The sequence below is a fragment of the Euprymna scolopes genome, chromosome 45, assembly GCF_053919585.1.
Source record: "Euprymna scolopes isolate OS-2025 chromosome 45, ASM5391958v1, whole genome shotgun sequence".
NCBI lineage: Eukaryota > Metazoa > Mollusca > Cephalopoda > Sepiida > Sepiolidae > Euprymna > Euprymna scolopes.
In genome coordinates, this window is record NC_136526.1 from 67,144,450 (window position 1) to 67,168,394 (window position 23,945).

Genomic DNA, 23,945 nt, shown 5'->3' on the forward strand with positions numbered 1-23,945 from the left:
GTTAGATCCATGTTCAAGGAACCTAAATCTAAAATTTCAAGTGTCTAGACCCAAAATTGTCGGAGGAGTTTGGTAGAGATCTTAAAGGTCAAATCGTTGAAATTTGACCTCTTAACAGCCAAATTTCTGGCTGACACCCGTCACATCGATTTTCCCAAATCTCAGTACCCGGTATTTCAAATTTCGAGTCTATAGACTAAAAATTGACAGAGTTATTGCGTAGGGAAATGTACACAGACAAACAGACAGACAGACAGACAGACAGACACGTTCACTTTTATAGATATATATATATATATATACACACACACACACACATATATATATATATATATATATATATATATATAACAACTTCATTTACTCACATAAAATTAATATATGAAAGTATAAATTTATGCGTAAACTGTAAGCATTTATTTCAAAAGTGCTCAATACATAGGTAGAACTAGTTAGTAAGTTATAAAATATATATGGCGATTAAGCTACACTGAATATTCCTCGTTTCATCCACTCTAGGACTCTTCAGGCTTATGCGCATAAGCCTGAAGAGTCAGTCCTAGAATGGATGAAACGCAGAATATTCAGTGTAGCTTAATCGCCATATATATTTTATAACTTACTATATATATATATAGTCATCCACATACAGTACTGTTTCGCTGTTTCACAGCTCATCAGTGCAGCTAGACAGGCAACTGCCTCAAGCCAGGATCAAAACCCGACCGCCCAAATGACAGTCAAGACAACTCACCATTGTGCTATATGGCTGCTTCTGTGTGGGTAATGAATTAACAATGTTTTGACATCGTCCAAATGTCTCCGCTCGATTTGTTTACACAAAGAGTGTCGCTTAATACGCTAATGGCAGTTTGTATATCACCTCCCAATATGTTCGATCCAAGATAGGGAGCATTATAGGCATCCAGATACAGTACTGTTTCGCGGTTTCACAGCTCATTAGTGCGGCTAGACTGTCAAGTGCCTCAAGCCAGGATTGAAATCCGATATATATATATATACTAGCACATAGATTCGATGTTGCCTGGGATTGAATGGGGACCAATGAATGTTTGACACTTCCAATAATTTTACCGTTATCTGTGAAATCGACAATTTTTCAATCAAATCAATTGATTACCTGCTCTAACCAGGGACCCACGATGGTGCATTGTGAGGAAGCTTCACATGCATCCCTGCAGTTGATCTACAATACATTGTAGTCTATATTGCATTGTAGAGAACCTACCATTGATTTTATAAATATATATTTATTTTTATTTCGAACGTGCCCCTGTCTTATGACAAAACCTATGTTGATTTTCTAAAACTATTTTTATATAAAAGCGTGAATTAAAGTTTAAAATGCAAAAGTCAAGTATCATGGTTCACTTGTGCTCTGAAGAGAAATATTTATTTTGAATGCGCCCCTGTCTTATCAAAGAAAATACTGTTGATTGTATATGCCAGGCCCTTCTGCTTGTGTGGTAATAAAACTTCTTAAATGCACTTGTGATATTAGGATGTATAAGGACGTTAACTTTGGTCAAAATTGGACTGTTCCTTCTTTAATGGCATTTTTTTTATTATTAATTCTTCATACTTATTAGAGGTATCTGATACAAAAACTATCTAAGAACACTCCCTGACACATAATGTACATTTGTGTGAAATTTAAAAAAAACAATGACCCAGCCATTTTAGAGTCCATAGAAAACGAACTCACACACACATAAAGTGTTATTCATATATATATATATATATATATATATATATATATATATATATATATATATATATATATATATAGAGAGAGAGAGAGAGAGAGAGAGAGAGAAAGAGAGAGAGAATGAATGACAAAAAACTATATTCCAAAATTCATGATGTTAACCATCTTATAATTTAGTCCTTTTATTCAGTTGACATTTACAATTCTTGACAATATCTGTTTCATAGCGCAAAATCAATCACTTAATTATTATATCAATCAATGAATCTATTTTGCCCTTAATTCATCACAGATTCACTGATTGATATAATAATTGATTGATTTTGTGCTACGAAACAGATACTGTCAAGAATTGTAAACGTCAACTGAATTAAAGGAATAAATTAATAGATGGTTAGCATAATGAACTTTAGAATATAGTCTTTTGTCATTTATTCACTATATTGCTCTGTAATTACATTGCGTTTCTTAAATAAGGATTGGTATATATTATAAGGAAATAAAATATATTTCCACACAAATATATATATACTAGCAAAGATACCCGTGCTTCGCACGGAGCTTTGTTGCGCACTCGGGTACCAAAATCTGTGGGCACCTTTCCAGTAAGTTGATGTTGTAAGAGCAACGATTGCATAAGGTGATTAACATTTTAACTACCTCTTGTAGTGACTGAAATTCAATCAGGAACTTCACAAAACATTTTCATCAAAAAGGAAGGTTACTTGATGTTACATAGTAAATTTTTCATTGAAGTAATTTTCAACTCTTGCTTAAATTTTATCTTGCACATTCAATACTAAAAACTTACCACAATCAGATCATGTCAGTTTTTCCTCATATCCATTTCTCGAACATTTCACTGAAGAGCCTCAGGGTAAACTACATTTCTGCTGCTTTGATTTGGAGCCAGAATGTAGAGTTTTTCTGAACTTCCTGTCCGGCTGATGGAGACGTAAAACATACCGTGACTGAAGCAGTCTGATGTCAAGTCTACGCCAATGGTGTTAAATGTCTGACCTTGACTTTTGTTTATGCTCATTGCAAAACACACCTTCACAGGAAATTGGAGTCTCCGGAATTTAAATGGAAGTTCTGAGTCCGATGGAACTAAGGGGATCCTTGGCAGTAGAACGGTTTCGCCTTTGTAGGGACCACAGGAAATGGTGGCCTCAAGTACATTGGTGTGCAATCTGGTGATAACACATCTGGTTCCGTTTGTTGTTTTTGGCGGTTCCAAGGATCGAAGAATCATGATTGGCGATCCAATTTTGAGATTTAAAATGTGTGGAGGCATTCCAGATATCTCCAAAGAGTTTAAAAATTCATTATTGAATTGTTCAAATGATTCACATTGCTGTTTAATGGCGAAATAATAGCCCTCTCAGCAAGCCAATCCGGTGATTTTCCATTGTTTTGCAGGTCTGGGTACACTTTGTCTTTCAGTTGCTTCTGATTACCGACACATTTACCAAGCGCAGTTGGAATCTTAATTGTGTCAGGTGAAGAAGTGATAGGAAACTGACCATTACCGATTTGGAGAAGCAATTTTGAGAAGTCTGCTGCAGCTGTGTTATCAGAGATATAGGCTCTCATATTAGTAGTCAGTCTCTTCACTATAACGTGCCTCCAGAGATAGGATTGTTTCAAACTTGCATTGACAATGTTAGCCCTTGTGCCATTTTTAACCACTGGGAGGATTTGACGGAAATCACCGCAAAATAAGGTTGGAATGCCACCCATGGGATTCTTGTTTCCTGTGATGTCTTGCAGTGTTCGGTCAATTGCTTCATAAGCACTCTTGTGCGTCATTGGGGCTTCGTCTACAATGATTGCAGAGGTGTCTCTAATTACATTTGCCAAGGCTGAGTTACCAGTAATTTTGCAAACTGGCTGATCCATTCGATGAGTATCCAAGGGTACTTTAAAAGTGCTGTGAAGAGTGCGGCCACCTTGTAGTAGAGTAGCAGCAATGCCACTGGATGCTGTTGCAAGCACAATCTTTCTCATGGATCTAATCTTTGCAAGGATCAAATTGATTACAAAAGTCTTGCCCGTACCACATGGAGCATCAAGAAACATCATGTTCTTGTTCATTTCACCTTGTGCTTCCAACATTGCCATGAATGAATTGTAAACTTCTCTTTGAGAATCGGTCAGTTTTTCTTGCATATTTTCTGCTTGTATGGAAAGTTCTTCAAGATTATAAGTAACTTCACGTTGATACTCTCTCGCGAGTCTTTCATCTCTTCCTTGCGTTGGTGCAGGTAATCCATAGCTTGCCAATGGTTGACCGCACATAAGGAGAACTTTTTCTTCAATTAGACAAAGAGTTTTATTGTAGATGTCCTCATTAAAATCTGCTTCTGGATTGTTAACTTCTTGCCTGTATCTGTGAAGAATGTCTTCAAATATTACATCACGAAAAGCCATCCAGATCTCAAGAGGATTGCTTGGCTCACAGGCTGTTAAAATTATCACAAATAGGCTTCGCAAATTTGAAGGTGATTGAGTGGCACTTGCCTCTCCTACTGCTTGATGCAAGTGATGGTCATTTTCTAGAAGGCCTCGAGCAAGGCACGCTGCTCTGTATGTTTCAAACACCTGACCATTGTATGCTCGCAAATCTTGAAATGAAGTTGGACCAGCAACCTCATTGAGCAACAGGCGTAAGAAATAACACTCCCCTGCTTTTGGACTAATCGTGTAGATTCTCCCAATGCATGGTGCCTTCCATTCATCATCATTTTCAGAACCTTCAACTTGTACCCCACGCATTCTTCTCATCCATTTCTTTGTCGATTTGTTCCAAGTGTAAAACTCAGGGACTTCTACGTATTTGAGACCCCTTGCAAAGTCATCCTCATGGCAGAGTTGAAAAAATGCTGTCAAAGTTGTGGCAGGCGGTGGACCTTGGGCTCGTTCCAGAGCAGTATCAGCTGAGAACATGACACGCTGCCCATTTTCAAGATGAACAGAAAGTTGTACAATTGGGGGGAAATGTTCATGGATGGGATGTTATAATATCCTCCAGGCTGCCTCTGAACTGCCGACATACCTTGCATTCTGGAACTGCTGGATCTCATCCACAATGTGACTTTGTACTTGGCCTTGTTGGTTAGCTGCTCCATCAGTTCTTTGTAGTTCAAACACTGCTTGATCACATCCTTTATTCACGTATTTGAGGACATATTTGATGCTTTGGATCGAGCTGCAAATTTCTACGTTAATGTGAGCGTTGAACTGCTTGTTGTACGGAACAATCCACTGGTTTGTTATTTCTTGATTAACATACCGACCATTTCTCTTCATCCTTATTGTACCAGTCTGGCCTCCATCTTCTGGTTTTCTTCGCCTGTACTTGGGGTAAGAGTCTTGGCTTTGCTCGGTACACTGAAGAAATTCTTTTGGGTATTTTTTGGAACATTTGTTGTCAATCATACATGGACAATTTGGATTAAATGGTCCACAAGGTCCATGCACCATATGTGCCATCACTTTAGCATGAAGATCAGGATCTTCCTCTTTGTCAGGGATCTCTGCAGATATGCAGAGATCCATTTTTTCTGGTAGAAGTTTGTCCTCTGGGGCCTGCCAGGTGAGGATGTGTGCATGCGGCAGTCCTCTTTTTTGATATTCAATACTGTACAGGAAAGCCCTCAACCTGCCAAATCCTCCCTTTTTAATAAATTCAAGTAATTTTTTAGCTTCTGCCTGAAAACCCTGGCAACAATATCTGGACTATCCTGAGGGTCTTGCTCTTGAAGACAATTTTCTGTAATTTCTGTCCACTTTGGATTTGTTGTGAACGTGATGAAGAGGTCGGCTCGGCCCATTCGCCGAACATATGCCATGGTATCACTTTGACACTCAAACATGTATCGAGGGCCTCCTGTATAAGTTGCCGTTGTCGGCGATTCCGAAACCTTGTAAAAAAAATATTGGGGGGGGGGCGTAATTCTTGTAATATGATGTTTTAAATATGTTTTTAGGTTAAATTAAGGTTTCACGATATTTTGTAAATAAGCAGATCATCTAAATAAACAATATGAAAACTATTTGAAATTTTAAACTATTTTCAAGAGTTAACAATTTTTATTTATTTTAAACATTATTTTTTTAGCTAAAATTGAAGTTTCACGATATAATTTTTTTTTTTAATTGTTAGTTGGAAGCACAAAATAAGTTACAAAACATCTTTGCCTTCATGGCTTTCAAAATAGTAACGTTAATATTTCAGAACGGTACCACAAATACCGAAGGAACTGAACTGTCTATATTATTGGTAAGTGGTCAATTTTCACAATATAAATTTATAGGAATATAAACAGAACAGTGATATAAAAAATAATTTTGAAAGAAATATTGTTCACAAACCTTTTTTAATATTAATTTCAATTTTTTAATGTTGTATTAACTTAAAATCCAGCAGTTGATAGAGCAAACGTAGATATGGCTGTAGGTTTGGTAGCGTGCGGAAAGAATACGTTATTATTTCGAAAGGCATTCGTAGTGTGAGGAGGGGGGTGGGAATTTAAATAAATATTGTGAAATTTCAAGTTTAGATAAAAAAATGTATTAATAAAGTTATGCTTAAAATAAATAAAAATTATTGTTTATTTTTGAAAATAGGTTAAAAAAAAGTGTTCATATTGTTTATTAGAAAAGATATTTTAAAATAGCGCGGTAAAAGAAATGCGTAAGCACCAGAAGTTAAAATTATAAACATTTTCATATTGTTATTTTTTTAAAAAGGTAAATTTAATAATAAAAATAAGTGGAAAAAAAATCCAATAAAAAGAAAAATATCTATTACAGACAACATGTAATGACGTAAATCTCCGATTGCACAAACAGTAAACCTTTCAGATAATATACGTAAAGTGAAATAAATCGAATATAAAATTAAATGAAAATATATTAAATAATTAAATGTTAAATAGATTTTGTAAATAGTACAGTTGAAATGATTAGAATATTTCCAATATGTAATAAGGTCGAGGTAATTAGTTAAAGAGATTTAATATAATGTGATATGCAAATGAGCATAAGTCATTCGATATGGGGGTGGTTTGTAGACTAGTATATAAAGAAATTAGGCATAGATTCTTATGTCTCCTATAACAGAAACATCCTAAAATGGGTTCTAATGTTTCTCTACCAGGAGAGATCTACCCTCTTACCTCCTTTATATTTCGTTGATGATGGAGAGCTGTACACACAGACAGAAACACACGAACCCTATTACTTTATAAAAATATATATATATATATATATATATATATCAAGTCAAAATGCTGCATACAGTTAACGTTTTCACATTGAAATTGACAACATCAATCGGCTTTTTCTTCTCTTATAGAGGTAGTCGAAATAAGTTCATACATAAAGTAGAAGATAATGTTTGACGTAACTATGGATACATTTTCCTGAACAACGAATTGATTCTAACTGGAGCATCCCACACAGAGGTGTAAAGCTCTGATCTAATGTAACATATTTTTCTTCATTAGCTTTTAAACTGTAACTAACAATTCACTTCAAATCCCTTGTATGTCAGATGATAAAAGCCAACGAATGAGAGGACAGATCAATCACATTTGAATAATTGAAATGAATGGCTCTTGTCTTGGGGAAGCACCATATCTTGACAAGCTTCTGGGATTGACCTTCACTCTAGATCTGAAATGGAACACATACATCAAATTGCCAAGATCACTGGAAAAATGGTTGAATCACTTTACCGCTGCAGTAGATATCTCACTGCCGATGCAAACCTCTATCTGTATAAGAGCCAAATACGTTCTAAAATTGGAGTACTTTTGCCACATCTGGGCAGAAGCTACTCAACACATCCTATCTTGCCTTGACAGAGTTCAAAACCGGCTTCAAATTTTAACAGGTGATGCCTTTTTCTCTTCCCTGCAACCTCTTTCCGACAGAAGAGACGTTGCAAGCCTTTCTCTGCTCTATCTTTATTTTCATGGCAAGTGCTTGTCTGAACTCCAATCTATGGCCCCACCCCCTTGATAAACTTTCACAAAAAACACTCGACTAGTTACAACCACTATCAACAATTTTCTCCATTCTCTATCTGTGCTTAATCTGTGCTTGAATCTAAACGCAGATTCCATGAACAAAGCTTCTTTCCTAGAATTCCCCGCCTGTGGAACACTGTTCCGCTGGCCTGCTTCCCAGCCGATTACAATATGGTAGCCTTCAAGTCCAATGTAAACAAGTTATTGTTGAGCCGTCCTCTTAAATAAGCCAAATTCTACCCAATCTACACCATTAACGATTACTACACTACCACCTTACATTCAGTGACCTTTATCCTCGAGTGGCCTTCAGGTCTTTATAAGTGGTGACTTCTTTATAAAAAAATATATTTTGAAAACCATGAAATTGTGTTTACCCTTCGATTGCCATTTCAATCAAATGAGGCATGCGAGATTTTTCAAAGACAACTTTTTGGTCAGCTTCTGGTCCAAAGACGGTATCAAACGTAAATGTTCTTAATGAACCTGTCTGGTCAATCTAGAAAGAAAAAATAGAAAACAAGTTTGGATTAATTTTTACAAAAATTTAAAAAGTGTGCAGATATAGAGTTGGTTGCTTGGCGATAGTAATGCCTCCTATTTTTTAGTCCGCCCAAATGGATCGGAGGGGATTATAAATTGCATTGATATGATGGCTGAACTTATGCATTCATGACCTGAAAGTTTCAGCTCTTTGTTGCCGATATTGACGGTGTGAGATTTTAAGAAACCAACCCCTGTTATGGACATGAATCAGAACAAAGATGAGGCGTTAAATTCCTTCATGCAGAAAATGTTGAACCGATCAACATCGCCTGTTTGACCTTCTACAAAACTGATGCAATTGATGTCAGCACAGTTAGGAGATGGGTTCGTCGATTTCAGTGTGATAACAGAGATGTGAGTGACAAAGCGTGCTCCGGACTTTTACAGGCATCAAATGAGGCTGGCAAAGAAAGGTGGTAACTAGGTAGAAAATAAATTCTGTAGCATAAAAGGTGGCGCGTTTACTACTCTTGTGTTTGTAACCCTACAACGTTTTAGTTTTTGAGGTAAAAAATAGGAGGCCTTACTTTTAGAACGACCCTAGTATCTAACTTTCCCATGTCCCGGAGTCCTTCATGTCTAAAGATGACGAGACAAAGGCATGGTGCATTATCTGCCGATGTTGGAGCTCTTCTCTCCTGGTGTCTTCGTAAATGTCTCTGCTGGGATGCGACCTGTCTCCTGTTCTTAATCACTACCTTCTCTTTGTATAAACTGACGTGCCAACTCCCTCGGTCATTTGCTTGTATCTCCCAGATGCAAATAAGTTGAATTATTGTCAACAAGTAGCTGGAGAAACTTTTCTTGTTTTTCTTATATCTCTGTTCTCCCCCCCTTCACTCTATTCTGCCTATCTTTCTATCTCTCAGTTCTTTCAATTTTTCTTTTCCTTCTCTTCTCTCTTTTTTTTTTTTTTTTTTTTTTTTTTTTGTAATGAACACAGTCCATTGATAGGCAAAGCTGTCATCTTTGGGAGTCTCTTATAAAACTGTATACATTTATCAGTTTACATTTTTCTATATCTTTGTACCAGAGTTTTGCCCCCCCCTCCTCTATTGCCATTCTCTGACTCTCCATAGAGGAGCATTTTCAGGAACCTGCCATCCGCCATTCTTACAGCATGACCAGTCTAATGCAGTTTAGTTGCAAACACTGCATCTACGCTGTCCATATTTGCTCTTTTTTTGGAGTTCCACTTTCGTCACATATTTTCATTATTCTCCTGCCTCTAGCCTTCTAAGTTTCAGAAGTTCAAAGCAAGGTTGGCAGTATTACTGCTTTGCTCAGAGTGTCCAAAAAGTCACAGAAATGATGCATTTTCAAATAAGTTTTCATTATAATACCTTTACTTTGTATATCATTTTAAAGAGCGTTTTTCGTTCTATCTAATCATTTAAATTACAATCGTTTTAAAAAACAATTATGTCTTCTTTTCAGAACATTGAATACAAGATGGAAAAAAAGCGAATTCACACAATTTTCTTATTTCAATTAAAGCTAGGCTGAAAAGCTGCTGAAACAGTTCACGATATCAAAAAAAATGTTTGGTATAGGAACCACTACTGGATGCACAGCACAATGATGGTTTAAGAAACTTTTGGCGGTGACGAGAGTCTTGGAGATGATGAGTGTAGTGGTCGGTCATTGGATGTTGAAAACGATCAATTAAGAATCTTAGTCGAAGCCAATCCATGCACTACTGTTTGAGAACTTGCTTCCAAATTAGACGTAATGTATACAACGATTCCCAACCACTTGAGAGAGATTGGAAAGACAAAAAGAACTTGATAAGTGGGTGCCTCACAAAATGAATGACAACCAAAAGAAACGCCGTTATGAAGTGTCATCTTCCCTTCTTTTATGTAACAAGAACAACCTGTTTTTTGTGACTTGTGATGAAAAGTGGGTTCTTTACAATAACCAACGATGTTCAGCTCAGTGGTTAGATGCTGACTAAGTTTCACGACACTTCCCGAAGCCAGAGTTGCAGCAAAATAAGGCCATACTGACTGTTTGGTGGTCTGCGACCGATCTGATCTATTACAATTTTTTGAATGTAGGCGAAACCATTATGGTAGGAAAATACTGTCAACAAATGGATATAATGCATCAGAAACTTCAAAAACAGGATCCCAACATTAGTTAATAGAAAAGGCCCAATTCTTCTCCATGATAATGCCTGACAACACGTTGCTAAACCAAGCTTACAGAAGTTGTACGAATTGGGCTACAAAACTCTGACTCATTTGCCATATTCGCCAAACCTCTCACCAACCGACTACAACTTTTTCAAGCATCTCGACAACTTTCTGCATGGGAAATGCTTCAAATACCTAAACTTTTTTTTCTTCCAATTACTTAAAAGTCATCTGCTTGGCTTCTTATTAGTTACTTGGGTCTCTTGTTGCTTTCTGATTGGCTGATCAACTTGATCAGCGTTCAGCATATTCCCGCAGTTTGCATAAGATTCTGGTCGAGCCTTAGTGGACACATACACACACACACACACACACACACACACACACACACACACACACACACACACACACATATACATGTGTATATATATAGATTGGCCAATGGACACGTATATTGGCCAATGGGCACATAGATTTGGATCTACCAAAGAAAATAATTCGTTATTATGTGTTTATATTTGACTAATACACATATAGATTGGCCAATGGACATATAGATTGACCAATAAGCATATAGATTGACCAATGGACATATAGATTGACCAATAAGCATATAGATTGGCCAATGGACATATAGATTGACCAATGGACATATAGATTGATCAGTAGTCATATAGATTGACCAGACAAATATTGGCCAAAAGGCATATATATCATTAACCAATGGACATATAGATTGGCCAAGAGGAAAATATGATAGATTGGTCAATGAACATATAAATTGGCCAAGAGACATATAGATTGACTAATAGATATATAGATTGGCCAATGGACATATAGAATGACACAGATGAGGGTGTAGATAAAATAGCCTCCACTGAACATAGACATGTACACCAGTGAGTTGGGAATATTCCTCCGAATAGTTTGTATACTAATGGAAATACTTCATTTCAGAAAGCCCTAAGAAGGCCGGAGAATGTATTGAAGGAAAAGAAACAATAAGGATGAGGATAACCGTCGCTGCACTCACCGTGATCGATTCATTTGCAGCAAATGCAATGGCATTTGTGTCTCTTCGATTAATCTCTGTTGAATTGAGAGGCCTGACCCTGAAAAAAAGAATAATAGTTATTCGTTTTATGAAGTTTTATAGTCATACAAGAGGTTCCCAAAGTGGGAGTCACCCATTTATTGCTGTTATATTCAGAATTAGCAACGTTAATGATACTCTTTTCAAATAACACAACTAAATTACAATTCTGAATTTTTAAGAAGATTGTTTGTAATCAGACTAATGTTCTCATCTTGAGTGTTGTTTGCACAATGTTTCGGTGGATTTAACTTCCGACCGACTATAAGTCACCATGTTTGGTAAAAATTAACTCTACACTTCCAAGGTTTCGAATTTAGGTTTTAGTTGAAAGTAAATTTATAACAAAAAAAATGGATAAATAAATAAAGCCAATAAAAATATCAAGCAAAACGCTAAAGGATATTATTTCTAAATTATTTATAGCCTCCCCCCCAAAAAAAAGTGGAGGGGGAGGCTAAATGGCATAGCAACTATTTTTGCCACCCGGGACGGTCATAAGATTTGCCCCGCCACCCTCCCGCTGGCCGTTGATAATCCTTTAACTTTCAAAATTCCAGAAAATTCATGCAAAACATTTTTCAAAAAAAAAAAAAAAAAATGAGGAATACTCATGAATAAAATAAAAAATCTGGGTTTGGTATACAACAATTATATATTATTCCATAAAACGTTTCAAGAAAATATTCTTTTATATGTATACTAGCATGGGTGCCCGGCATTGCCCGAGTATTTGGAGGTGTATGTTGAGCAAAAAAAAAAAAAAAAAAGCGGTCAATTTTTTTAACTTTGACCCCTATTATGACCCCTTAACATTTATTCTTTTAGGCTCAAATAAACTTATTAAGTTAGATCAATATTCAAGGAATCTATATCAAAAATTTTAAGTCTGTAGACCCAAAATTGTCGGAGGAGTTTGGTAGAGTTCTCAAAGGTCAAATCGTTGAACTTTAACCCCTTAATCGCCAAATTTCTGGCCCAAAACCGATCACATCGATTTTCCCAAATCTCAGTACCCTGTGTATCAAATTTCGAGTCTGTAGACTAAAAATTAACAGAGTTATTGCGTAGGGAAATGTACACACACAGACACACATACACAGACACTTTCACTTGTATAGATATATAGATATATTCTTTTATATAACGCAGGGGTATTCAACTTAAAATATTTATTTTCATTGGACATAAAACTGATGGTACAGTTGAACAATCCGTTCAAAAACAGTATTACACACACAAAACTCAAAAACATATTACGACCTTAAAAACCCATTTTGGTATAAAATTTCATATTTTTTGTTAGATTTTTTATTATTTCAATTTTTTTGCTATTTTCTACTTCTACCCCTTCAAAATTCTGACCCCTAACACGTGCCGTCCAGGACGGACCGCCCCTCTCACTCACCCCTTGTTACGTAACTGGAGAGGCTAAAATTTAATTAGGTCCATCAACCAATCATAAGCTCTTAAAAAACTTAAATTTATGAAATAAGAACGGTGCTGATGAAACATAATTGTTAAAGAACGTGTTTATTGACTTTATATGGGAGTATGGTGACACCTTGATGCAAAAAAAAAAAAAGAACAAAAAAAAACTATCTTCTCTGAATAAGATACTGTAGGGATTCATGGAGAAAGAGTAATAAAACGTCCAACCGGATGTTTACTCGTCAGACAAAGTGTGTAAACGAGTCTCTACACACGCCCATCCAGTCAAAAAGAGAAAAATAATAAAATTTAATGAGCCAATGGGAGCAGGCCGCGCTAAAAATAAGATCTAACAACCAACGTACCTGTGGGAGCCAGCAAGGGGAAATATAAACCCAGGATTTTTGTAAACGATAAGAGAAGGAAACAATACACTAAAGAAAACAAGACACAAGTGCAGTCAAGCGAGAAGTTACCCGCTTTCTGAAAACACCCCTCTCTGTGACCATTACTCGATGAATGAAAAGAAACAAGGAATAAGTACTCTTTATGAACATACTCCCTTTTTTCCTCCGTTTCTTTCAACATCTTACTTTGTATTATTCTGAAAGGTGACGACACATGAAAATGAACTTTTTTGAACACGCACATTCAATCTAGTTTTTATATTGTTGATAAAAGTTATTCAATGTTCATAGTTTGTCTTGTATTAAATGGAGTTTCTATTTCATGCGTTGTTTTATGTTGTATTAGTAGGCATTGAAGTTCTTTCCAGTAGACACTGTCTGCACAAGTTTGGATGTGTTCATCAAAAATCCACTTTATTTAAATAATTACAAAGGAGCACGTTTTTCCCGCCGAAACTTAACGCTTATTTCAAAAGCACTTTTACTAAAAACAAAAACAAAAAACAACAAAAGAAATCGATGCATAATAAAAAAAACTGTGGTGAACTTTATAAAATGTCAAGCTGTCGGTTCTCACGCGTATAAGACACCAGGAAATATGCGAGCTGTTGGGTCACCACTGAGCCTGGGTTCGATTGTTCAACTCAGAATTTTTTTTTTTTTTAAATCACTTAATTTGAAAAGAAATAAAACAAAAACAACAAAAAATAGTCCTTTTTTTTCGTTTAATTCCCCCCTCCTTTTCACTCTCATTTTTTTTTCTCCGTTTTTTTTTTCACTCCAGCTATGGGTTAAATAGTATGTGGCGTGATCCCTGGCTTGGTAAAGACCATTTTAGACGATAATACTGTCTTTGTGTTACGTCAGGAACTGCACCAACATTTAATGTAAATTGGGTATTATATTTAACTCTTTGTGTATACCAACCCTTTTTGTTTAGAAGCTCAACATATGTTAAATATAATAACAGCGCATATATAAAAGAATATAGTTACATTTCAAGATCCAAACATTTATTTTTCAAGCAAAGCAGCTCCTCCAGCATGTTAAAATTTCGGTACATTTTCCACAGATCAGTTGCGTTGTGCAGAAACAAACGGTTAATTTCATGCATATACTCTTCATAAAAATCACATTCACACCTAACAAGGCATATCGTTACTTGGACGTAAGGGGCTACTGTTTGGCACAATGAGTAGGAAAGATTAACAAGATGTTGTTTTATATTACATTTAAGCTTCTGCATATCAGTAGAGTCAAAAATGTTCATTCAGATGGACTTCTATGTGGCCTTCCAGAAGTTGTTAGAACGGTGCGACAAGTGCATTGCAGCCGGAGGAAATAACTTCAAAGGGGGCTAGAGTTTTATATGTGTACTATCAATAAATGTGCCGATATGAAACAAGTCTGGAAACTTATTGGAAGCACCTCGTATGTCCATCAATGACAACCTGAATGGTCCTATTGTCTAAGAAGGATCTAATTGTATTTAGTATAGGTCCAGTTATACCGTACAATTTAATTTGATTAATTCAGATTTGGATCAAACAAGGGCTACATATAATTTCATTTTATTTGTCAAACTTCTCATAAATTAAGGGGCCTCTTCCTGGAGATAACACTTGCTCTTTGTATGAGATACACAGATAATCGAATATTTCATGAAGTTCTCCTTCACCATTTTCCTCTTGACAATTGACCATTTAAATATGTATATCTTTCTTATGGTCTCATATATAGATTCCAGAACGAGAATTCATCTAGTCTGGTGGAGTATTCCTCATAAAAGCCAGTGTCAGGAGATCTTATTTGGGCTGTGAATACGATGTGATTTTGAATATTTTGTCAGGGTTTACTTATAGGGAAGAGTATCATCATGTCAGGTTTTCCTGACCAACCCTTGTACAAATAAATCTTAGACACTGGAGGACATAGCGTCTAGTAGGCATTCACGGTCTCACTCATATTCAAATTCTCTCCAATATATATATATATATATATATATATATATATATATATATGCGAAGCTCACGGTTTGTTTACAAACATACGTTTGAGCACTTTACGAGTGGCGGACGGATGTTTATTTAAATAGACATTCGGACAGATTAATTTCGGCCACCGATTCCGTAGTCAGGGGGTAGAGCTGCCGACTGTCATCACGACGGTTCTAGGTTTGATCCTCGGCTTGGGATAGGTGTTAGTCTAGCGGCACTGATGAGTTGTGAAACAACGAAACAGGACTGTATGTCGATGACTAAAATATATTTTATATATATATGTATATAAATTTGTATTCTGGTCTGTTTATTTATTTGTTTGTCACAATTTGATTAATATATACAAAACGTGTCTTTAATCTTTCATTTATTTCTATGATACTTGGAAAAATATACAATCAAGAGATCACCTTATTTGCATATGACATTAAGAAAAATCGATTTTACTAAATAGCGGTATCTTAGTTAATGTTTTTAGCGAGAGAATTATTTTAAGTATTCTATTTAAAATTGTTATTTAATAAATGTTAAACAACAATTATATTGATAATATATTTAATTTAATTTATTTTGGAATTAATATTTCCAACAGTGACCTTTTTTTAAAACTTTTTTTAGAGTTATTTTCCCTTAGATGCTATCCCCCCCAAAAAAACAAACGTTTACCAAATATCATTTTTTTTATTACATTTTCACCCCAAACAAGGCACATTGCAACTTTATTATAGGGGGCTACTATCAGCAACATAAGCATCAGGGGTACTGTGTAGGGAGTTGGGTAGCAAGATGTCGGTTCACGCTATACTTGAACTTCTGCATGTACATACAGTTGGGGAAGCAGGGACTCGGAGGGAATTCCAAAGTCTAGCTGTTCTAGGGAAGAAACTACTGGAGTAGAACGCTTTCTTACATCTAGAGATCTCTACTGTTTAGGGGTGGGATTTAGCTGCTTGTCGGGTTTGTTGGGGGTATTTACGTTGAGGGGCACAAGTGCTTGCAGTTCGTCAGAGCATTCACCGCTAAAGTACTTGTAGAATAGGTAGAGGGATGCAACATTTCGTCGATGGGACAGAGGCTGAAGTTTAGATGACAGTGCAGGACCTATCAGTTTGGCGACTCTCTTTCGAACCTTATCTAGGAGTGAGAGACTAGTGGCAGATGCACCAGCCCAAATATGACAACAATACTCCATACATTGGCGAATGGTGGCCTTATAGAGATATAGGATACTTTCGGGCATTAGTAGCTTTCTAGCATGGTAGAGAGAACCCACCTTCTTCACAGTGGTCCTGGCAATATTCTCAATGTAATTGTTCCAACTCATGTTTCCCGTGAACGTTAGGCCAAGGAGTTTAAAAGATGTACTTTTAGATAAAGAGTCATTGGCCATTGCTATTTGTGGTAGGGAAGGTTTCTTGTAATTATTGAAGGAAACCAGTTTAGTCTTGGCAGCATTGAATGTGACCATCAATTTTTGTCCCCATTCCACTACAGATTGGAGGTCATCCTCTAGTGTTTCTGCCATTTCTTTAGATATGTGTTCATTTGTTTTCCTGTCATGCCTGTTATAGAGCGTGGTGTCATCAGCATATATACCCATCTCACAGACAATTTTGTCAGGGAGGTCATTTATGAATATTAGGAATAACAGAAGTCCAAGGATAGACCCCTGAGGCACTTCCGCATTTATATCATACTAGCGGGGGGTACCCGGCGTTGCCCGGATGTTTGGAGGTGTGTGTGGGTTTGGGTAAATCAAAACTCGTGAGGGGGGGGGGTTAAATAAAAAAAAGTTTTGGTAGGTAAGTATGAGGATTGAACCCGAACCCTTGAGGCAAAGTTGGAAATTAAAGTGTGAAAAAAAAAATGTGCGGCATTAACCATTGAGCCACCGTGAAATACTAATGGAAACATGTTTGAATTTATTTATTTAAGTATTAAAAACAGAATTGACATGTGGCCGCAATAAAAGTTAACTCTGCTGCTTCTATTTGACCTCATTAATGAGGTCAAATAGAAGTCGCGCAGTTAACTTTTGCTGCAGGGCAGTTTTTGGGTTTGTTTACCCAACTTTGACTGGTTTTTTCCCCGAGATGTTGAGGAGGAGGAAACCAGCTCCCCATTGTTCAGATTGAATAGCAATTGTCTGATATAAGAAGTTTGGCCCCACATTGATCAAAGCTGATTGCTTCTGGACGTTTCCCGGTGTGAATGCTGGGAACAGTGCCGGTATTTATTTGCTTCCCCACTAAGCAAATTAGGCACAAGGCTGTTTTTATCGGTTTTTATACAAAGAACTGAATGAACACAAGACGGGCTGAAATAGCAATAATTTTGTAAAAATTGACGTAAATAAATCTAGACTCAATGCGCATTCGCAAACCGTACATATTATCATCTAGGGGGTATATAAACAGTTCTAAGCGATAGTAACCCCCCCCCCCCGGGAGTGTCGGCGAACCTGGATTTTTCTCTTATCTAAGAAGGATTTAATTATGTTATGTATTCTTCCAGTGATACCGTATGACCTGATTTTCTTGAGAAGACCCTCATGCAATACCCAGTCAAAAGCCTTAGATATATCTAGAGCTACTGCTCTACCCTCCCCCGCTTTGTCCAGTGAATGGTATATACGTTCAGAGATTACAGTTAGGATGTCTGCTGTGGAACTGGCCTGTCCTAAATCCATATTGTTGGTCAGTCAGAAGTTTGGCATCTGTAAGGTGGTAGACTAGAGCTTGGTTAATAAAGGTCTCAAATATTTTGGCGAAAAGTGGGAGGAGGCTAATGGGGGTGATAATTTACTGGGTTAGTTCTTTTGCCAGAAGTCTTGAAAACTGGTACTACAGAAGCAGTTTTCCAGCAGGCAGGAAAGCAATTGATAATTTCATTAATTTCTAGCTGGAAAAATAATTCCGTGTAGATAGAAAAAATGTTTGGGTTTTAATGTTTCTTTTTAAATATAAAAAAAAACACTTACAAAAAAAAACCTGAAAAGATTTCATTTGTTTGTTTTAGTTTATTGTTTACAGCAATAAAGAAATTGGTAAATTTTTACAATGTAATTCAGTGTCGTTTAATACCTAAAAAAATGACCCCACCCTCTAAATTCCACAATTTACACTTTTTTTTTTCTTTTTTTGTGTTAATTTCATCGATTACAAACTTAATTTTCTAATTAAAAAGGTAACTTGATATGACGTCATCCAGCGCCCTAGCGGCATTTAACCCCTAAAATAATAGAGAGCTACTTTTTTTCAGCCTAATACATTTAAACAGCCTTTATAAATATTATTAGTTTGCAGAAGTGCAAATAAGTGCAAAAAAATTAGAAATTTTGAAAAGAAAAAAAAATAACATGTTAGAGTGGGGGATCACTTTTCTATACAAATTTAACATAAAATGAGCACCCACTTTTTGGCCACTAAGCGTTCAACGAGACATGTCACCTCTAGCATTTTTTAAAGTTTGGCGATTGAGGGGGAGGGAAAAAACTGGTTGGGGGGGAATAACATTGGAAACATAAAATAACGAAAAATTTTATTATTTTTTATGAGACCATTCTCTACCTAACAATTTGATAAACAAAACAAACCTCAAAATATGACAAATTCAATTTTTTGGAGGGGGGGGATGACATTAGAAACATAAAACGACAAATAAAAAACAAATCGAAAAGCCCCCTCCCCCTAAAAAAAGCAAATCTAAAATTTCCTTTATTTACAAAAAAAAAAAAAAAAAAAAAAAATGACGGTAAAAAATGTGCTCTTACAAAAAAAAAAGGTAAATGTGTAGTTTAGCAACGTAAATTATTTGACAGATAAAAAAGTTATAAAAAAACTATTTATTTTTATATAAAACATTAGACCCAAAGGCTGAAATAACAGAAAAAAATTCATTTTTATGTTTTTTTTTTTTATCATTTTTTATTAGACTAAATATGCATGCCTTACATGTTTAAAATTTGGCCTTTTTTAGGTTTGGCAGATCGGCTTTTTTAAGGCCAAATTTGGCCTTTTTACAATCTTTCATTACAATAAAAACATGGCGGTCAAAAACATAGTTCATGAAAGAGCTTAAAAAGGCCAATCTGCCAAACCTTAGAAATGCCAAATTTTAAAAGCAATATACTGGCCTCGAATAATAAATATAAATGATAACAAAATAATAAAAATTAAATTTTTTTCTGGTTTTATTTCAGCTTTTGGGTCTAACAATTTGTTTTATATAAAAATAAATAGTTTTTATATTTTTTTGTCTGGCAAATAATTTACGCCGTTAAACTACACATTTACCAAAATAAAAAAATAATTGCATGCATTAATGTTTATAAACGTTATTCTTTTAGGTTCACAAAATCGTGAGTTTTCTTAGGACAGTGATCCCTTGTGCCGAAATATCTGGTGGAGAGGGTATAAGATACTTCTTTTTGGGGGCGCTTACATTTACATGTTTTTATCCGTTCTTTTATTTTTGAAATTGTTACCCATGATGAAAATGATTAGTATAGCAGACGTATATATATATATATTTGTTTTATTTTACTTCAGTTGAAGTGCTCATAATCAAGGGGCCCACTATCTAGAGCTAACACTTGAACTCTATATGAGATACATAGATATTCAAATGTTCAATTAAAGTTCTTTATCTTTCAAACTCTGTGTAAAGAAATTGAGAACATAGTTTTCCTCTCCCCAATTTCATATGTTGTAGTATATCTTTCGTTTTGGTCTGGATTCCAGGACAAGAATTAATCTAGTCTGGTGGATTATATCGTGTTATTACTTGCTGGTTAGACATAATGAGATCTTATTTGGGCAGCAAATACGAAATGTGATTTTGAATATTTGGTCAGGGAAAACTATCCTCATGCCAGATTGTTCTGACAAACCCGTGTACAGAGAGACCTTAGACACTCGAGGATAGTGTCTAGTAGGCATTCAAGTTCTCTCCTCTAGGCATTCAAGTTCTTTCCTCCTCTCTCATATATATATATATATATATATATATATATATATATATATATATATATATATATATATATATATATATATTGTGTATATTTAGGCAGCATATTCTCCTTTAAGCATATGTTGTTAAACAGCACAGCATTTTCTTGTTTGACAATTTTCCGTTTTATTTTTTCCAGTTTTCGAATAATCCTTCTTGTGTTATATGTAAAATGGTGTAAAAGTGTTCCGTAGTCTGCAAGCGCTTTCGGCGTTTCCGCCATCGTCTGGCTGGTTATATAAAAAGTCGTTTTAAATCCAGCAAAAATATTTTAAAATGCCTCTGTTAATGTATATATAAAAAAAAAAAAACAAACTGTCCAATAAATTTGTATATAAATAGTCCACATAAGCCATAAACGATCTTTTAGTACGATGTAATTTTAAAACACGACCTTATCATTCGACGTAATTTTAAAACGACTTTTTATATTTTACATATAACACAAGAAGGATTATTCGAAAACTGGAAAAAATAAAACCGAAAATTGTCAAACAAGAAAATGCTGTGCTGTTTAACAACATATATATATATATATATATATATATATATATATATATATATATATATATATATATATATATATATATACTTGTTTATTGTTATATAAACATGCTCACATCCCGCTGCTACAAATAGCCACTTGTTTCAATCAAACAACAGATATCATCAGGCAGCGACTTGACTATTCAAAAGTTCAATGAATAACCTAAAATAGATTATTCATTGAACTTTTGAATAGTCAAGTCGCTGCCTGATGATATCTGTTGTTTGATTGAAACAAGTGGCTATTTGTAGCAGCGGGATGTGAGCATGTTTATATAACAATAAACAACAATAAACAAGTATTATCAGCTCTTTTTATTGAGCACTATCTAACAACCTTGTTGAATTCATTAGTCCATTACTTTTGAATATAAAAAAACCCGCGTATATATATATATATATATATATATATATATATATATATATATATATATATATATATATACAATCAAGTGTGCATATTAAAATGGAAATAAATGAAACATTGAGAGAATAGAAGGGTCACCAGTTAGCAAGTGCTTACTGAACATGAACAGAGTTTTGTAAATAAAAATATTAAGAAAAACGAAATTTTATAAGGAAGCATAAGAAAAATAAGAATAAAGGAAGCTGAATAGGTTGGTTTCTTTATCTTACTGAGGTCGTTATTTCGGCGCTTCTGACTTGTAACCTTCTATTCGTTGTTCCTATGAACAGAGCATGCACACATGTGCAAAGTGGTTCGGGATGTCGTCTACTGATGTGTTTCGTTGGTGTTGTTGCCTCTGTTCAGTTTCAAAAGATAATGACTACCTCCTGTAAGGGTTGCTGTATGTGTAATTATGAAGCAGCAGTTGCGTAATCCCCAACCACACCTCTCCTGAATCGTCACTGTTTGAGTTCAGTAGCAAGGAAAAATCCAGGACAAATGGAAACAATGCCAGGATAAGTGGCGAACACATACAGCACATGAGTTAGAACAGATACATCAGGGGTATTGACAAGGCTGCTGCAAAGAAAGTTGGATCTCTCTATCGTGCTAGAGAATTACTTATGCATGAGAGTATCCTGTACCTCTACAAGGCCACCATCCGCCCATGTATGGAATATTGTTGTCATATTTGGGCTGGTGCATCTGCTACTAGTCTCTCATTCTTGGACAGAGTTCAAAAGTGAGTCACCAACCTAATAGGTCGCGTACTGTCAGCTAGGCTTTAGCTAATGTCCCATTGACGAAATGTTGCATCCCTCTGCTTGTTTTACAAGTCTTTTAATGGTGGATGCTCCAACGAATTACAAGCCCTTGTACCACCTCGACATAAATGCCCCCAACAAACCCAACCAGCAGCAAAATCTCACTCCTACACAAGAAAAATCCTAAAACGCCAGAAAGCTTTCTGCTCTAATATTTTCTTCCCTAGAACTTCTAGACTTTGGAATTCCCTTCCAGATCCCTGACTGTACTGACACGCAGAAGTTCAAATGTAATGCAAACAAATATCTTCTTGCTCAACTCCCTACATAGTATCTCTGCAATTTATGCCCCAGATAGTAGCTCCCTACATTAAAGAGGCACTGTGCTTTGTTTGGGATGAAAATGCAAAAAATAAAAAAGGTAAGGGATGAACAACTTACCGAAGAACAACTGAGATGTTATCATCGTGATGGTTGAGAGAGTGTTCCTCTGATGAGGAACTTGACCTTCGCAAATCGCTGCTCCTGAAACAGACACAACATTCTTTTAGTCAAAAATTTAGATTTAAATAAATATTACGAGTGGGAAATAAAATCTCCCAGCCAATGGACACACAGACACAAAACGGTACTCTTAAGCTAATTCGATTATTGCCCTTTAACTCTGGTAACACATGCCTCACAATCAGAGGGCGATACAGTTATGTCACTTCCTGTTTTATAGATTTCTTTCTCTTTTTTGCTGGACTCTCGAAAAGTCAAGATGTGACAATAACGCGCTCCAGTTGGCATGGCCAGCTAACCAGCCTTCCTGACCGCCGTCAGTCTCAGATAATGCAAGTAACGTTACTCTCTTCTCAATGAACTCTTACCATCTCTATCTTTATTCTCTCCATTGGATTTGATGCAAATAAATCTACATTTATTTCTTATCATGTATCGGTATGTTTCGTCTCTTCATTACACAACCTTTACTTCTCAATCACCTACCATTAACAAAAAAGGATGGGATTGTCAATTACATAAGCAGACCATTCCTATCCGGAACATACATTTATTTAATAATAATAGATATAGAGAGAGAAAGTGCGAGAGAGAAAAAGAAAGGGAAACTATTAGCAGTTGTGGCCAATCTATATTCCCATTGGAAAACCCATATGTCCATTGGCCAATCTATATGTCCATTGGCCAATCTATATGTCCATTGGCCAATCTATATGTCCATTGGCAAACACATATGTAATAGTTTCCTAGATGTAGATCCACTGAAACCCATGTGATTATTAAAGAGTACTCAATGGAGGACAGAGTCGGTATATAGTATGTTTATTATATAAACATTATTGGCTGCATATATGCATGCATGTTTCAGTGGAATCTCAAATTAGAAAAACCCACCTCATCAGACCGAAAAAAAATCAGACCAGGCAGTGTCGCTTCTTTTTTTCAGTCTGATTAGGTGGATTCTCTCTAAATTGAGATTCCACTGAAACATGTATGCACATATGTAGCCAATAATGTTTGTATAATAAACAGACTATATATATATATATATATATATATATATATATATATATAAAGAGAGAGAGAGTGAGAGACGGAGAGAGAGAGGGGGTAGAGAGAGAAAAAGAAAGGGAAAGTATTTGTGAATGTTTTAGAAGAGGCGAAAGATTGAAGCTCTGTCAAGTACCTGGCATGAAAATAATGATGAGAAATTGGCCTTCACAAATCGCTGCTCCTGAAACACAATACCCTTATGAAAACCTTTTTTAGTCCAAAATTTGGATTTGAATAAATAATGTACCACTATGCTCAAACCATATTCTTTAGAGTT

General features: G+C 35.6%; 1 protein-coding gene across 2 annotated transcripts in view; it reads right to left on the bottom strand.

Moving 5' to 3' along the window:
* LOC145269869 (kinesin-like protein KIF12) overlaps positions 1-23,945 on the bottom strand; it is a 244,814-nt gene that overhangs the window by 193,822 nt on the left and 27,047 nt on the right. For both annotated transcript variants that reach the window (XM_080125611.1, XM_080125610.1), the window contains exons 2-4: positions 22,553-22,636; positions 11,485-11,563; positions 8,145-8,266 (exon numbers count right to left, since the gene is read on the bottom strand). In XM_080125611.1, the coding sequence (XP_079981737.1) occupies positions 8,145-8,266; positions 11,485-11,563; positions 22,553-22,636 (285 nt within the window). The remainder of the gene's footprint in view (positions 1-8,144; positions 8,267-11,484; positions 11,564-22,552; positions 22,637-23,945) is intronic.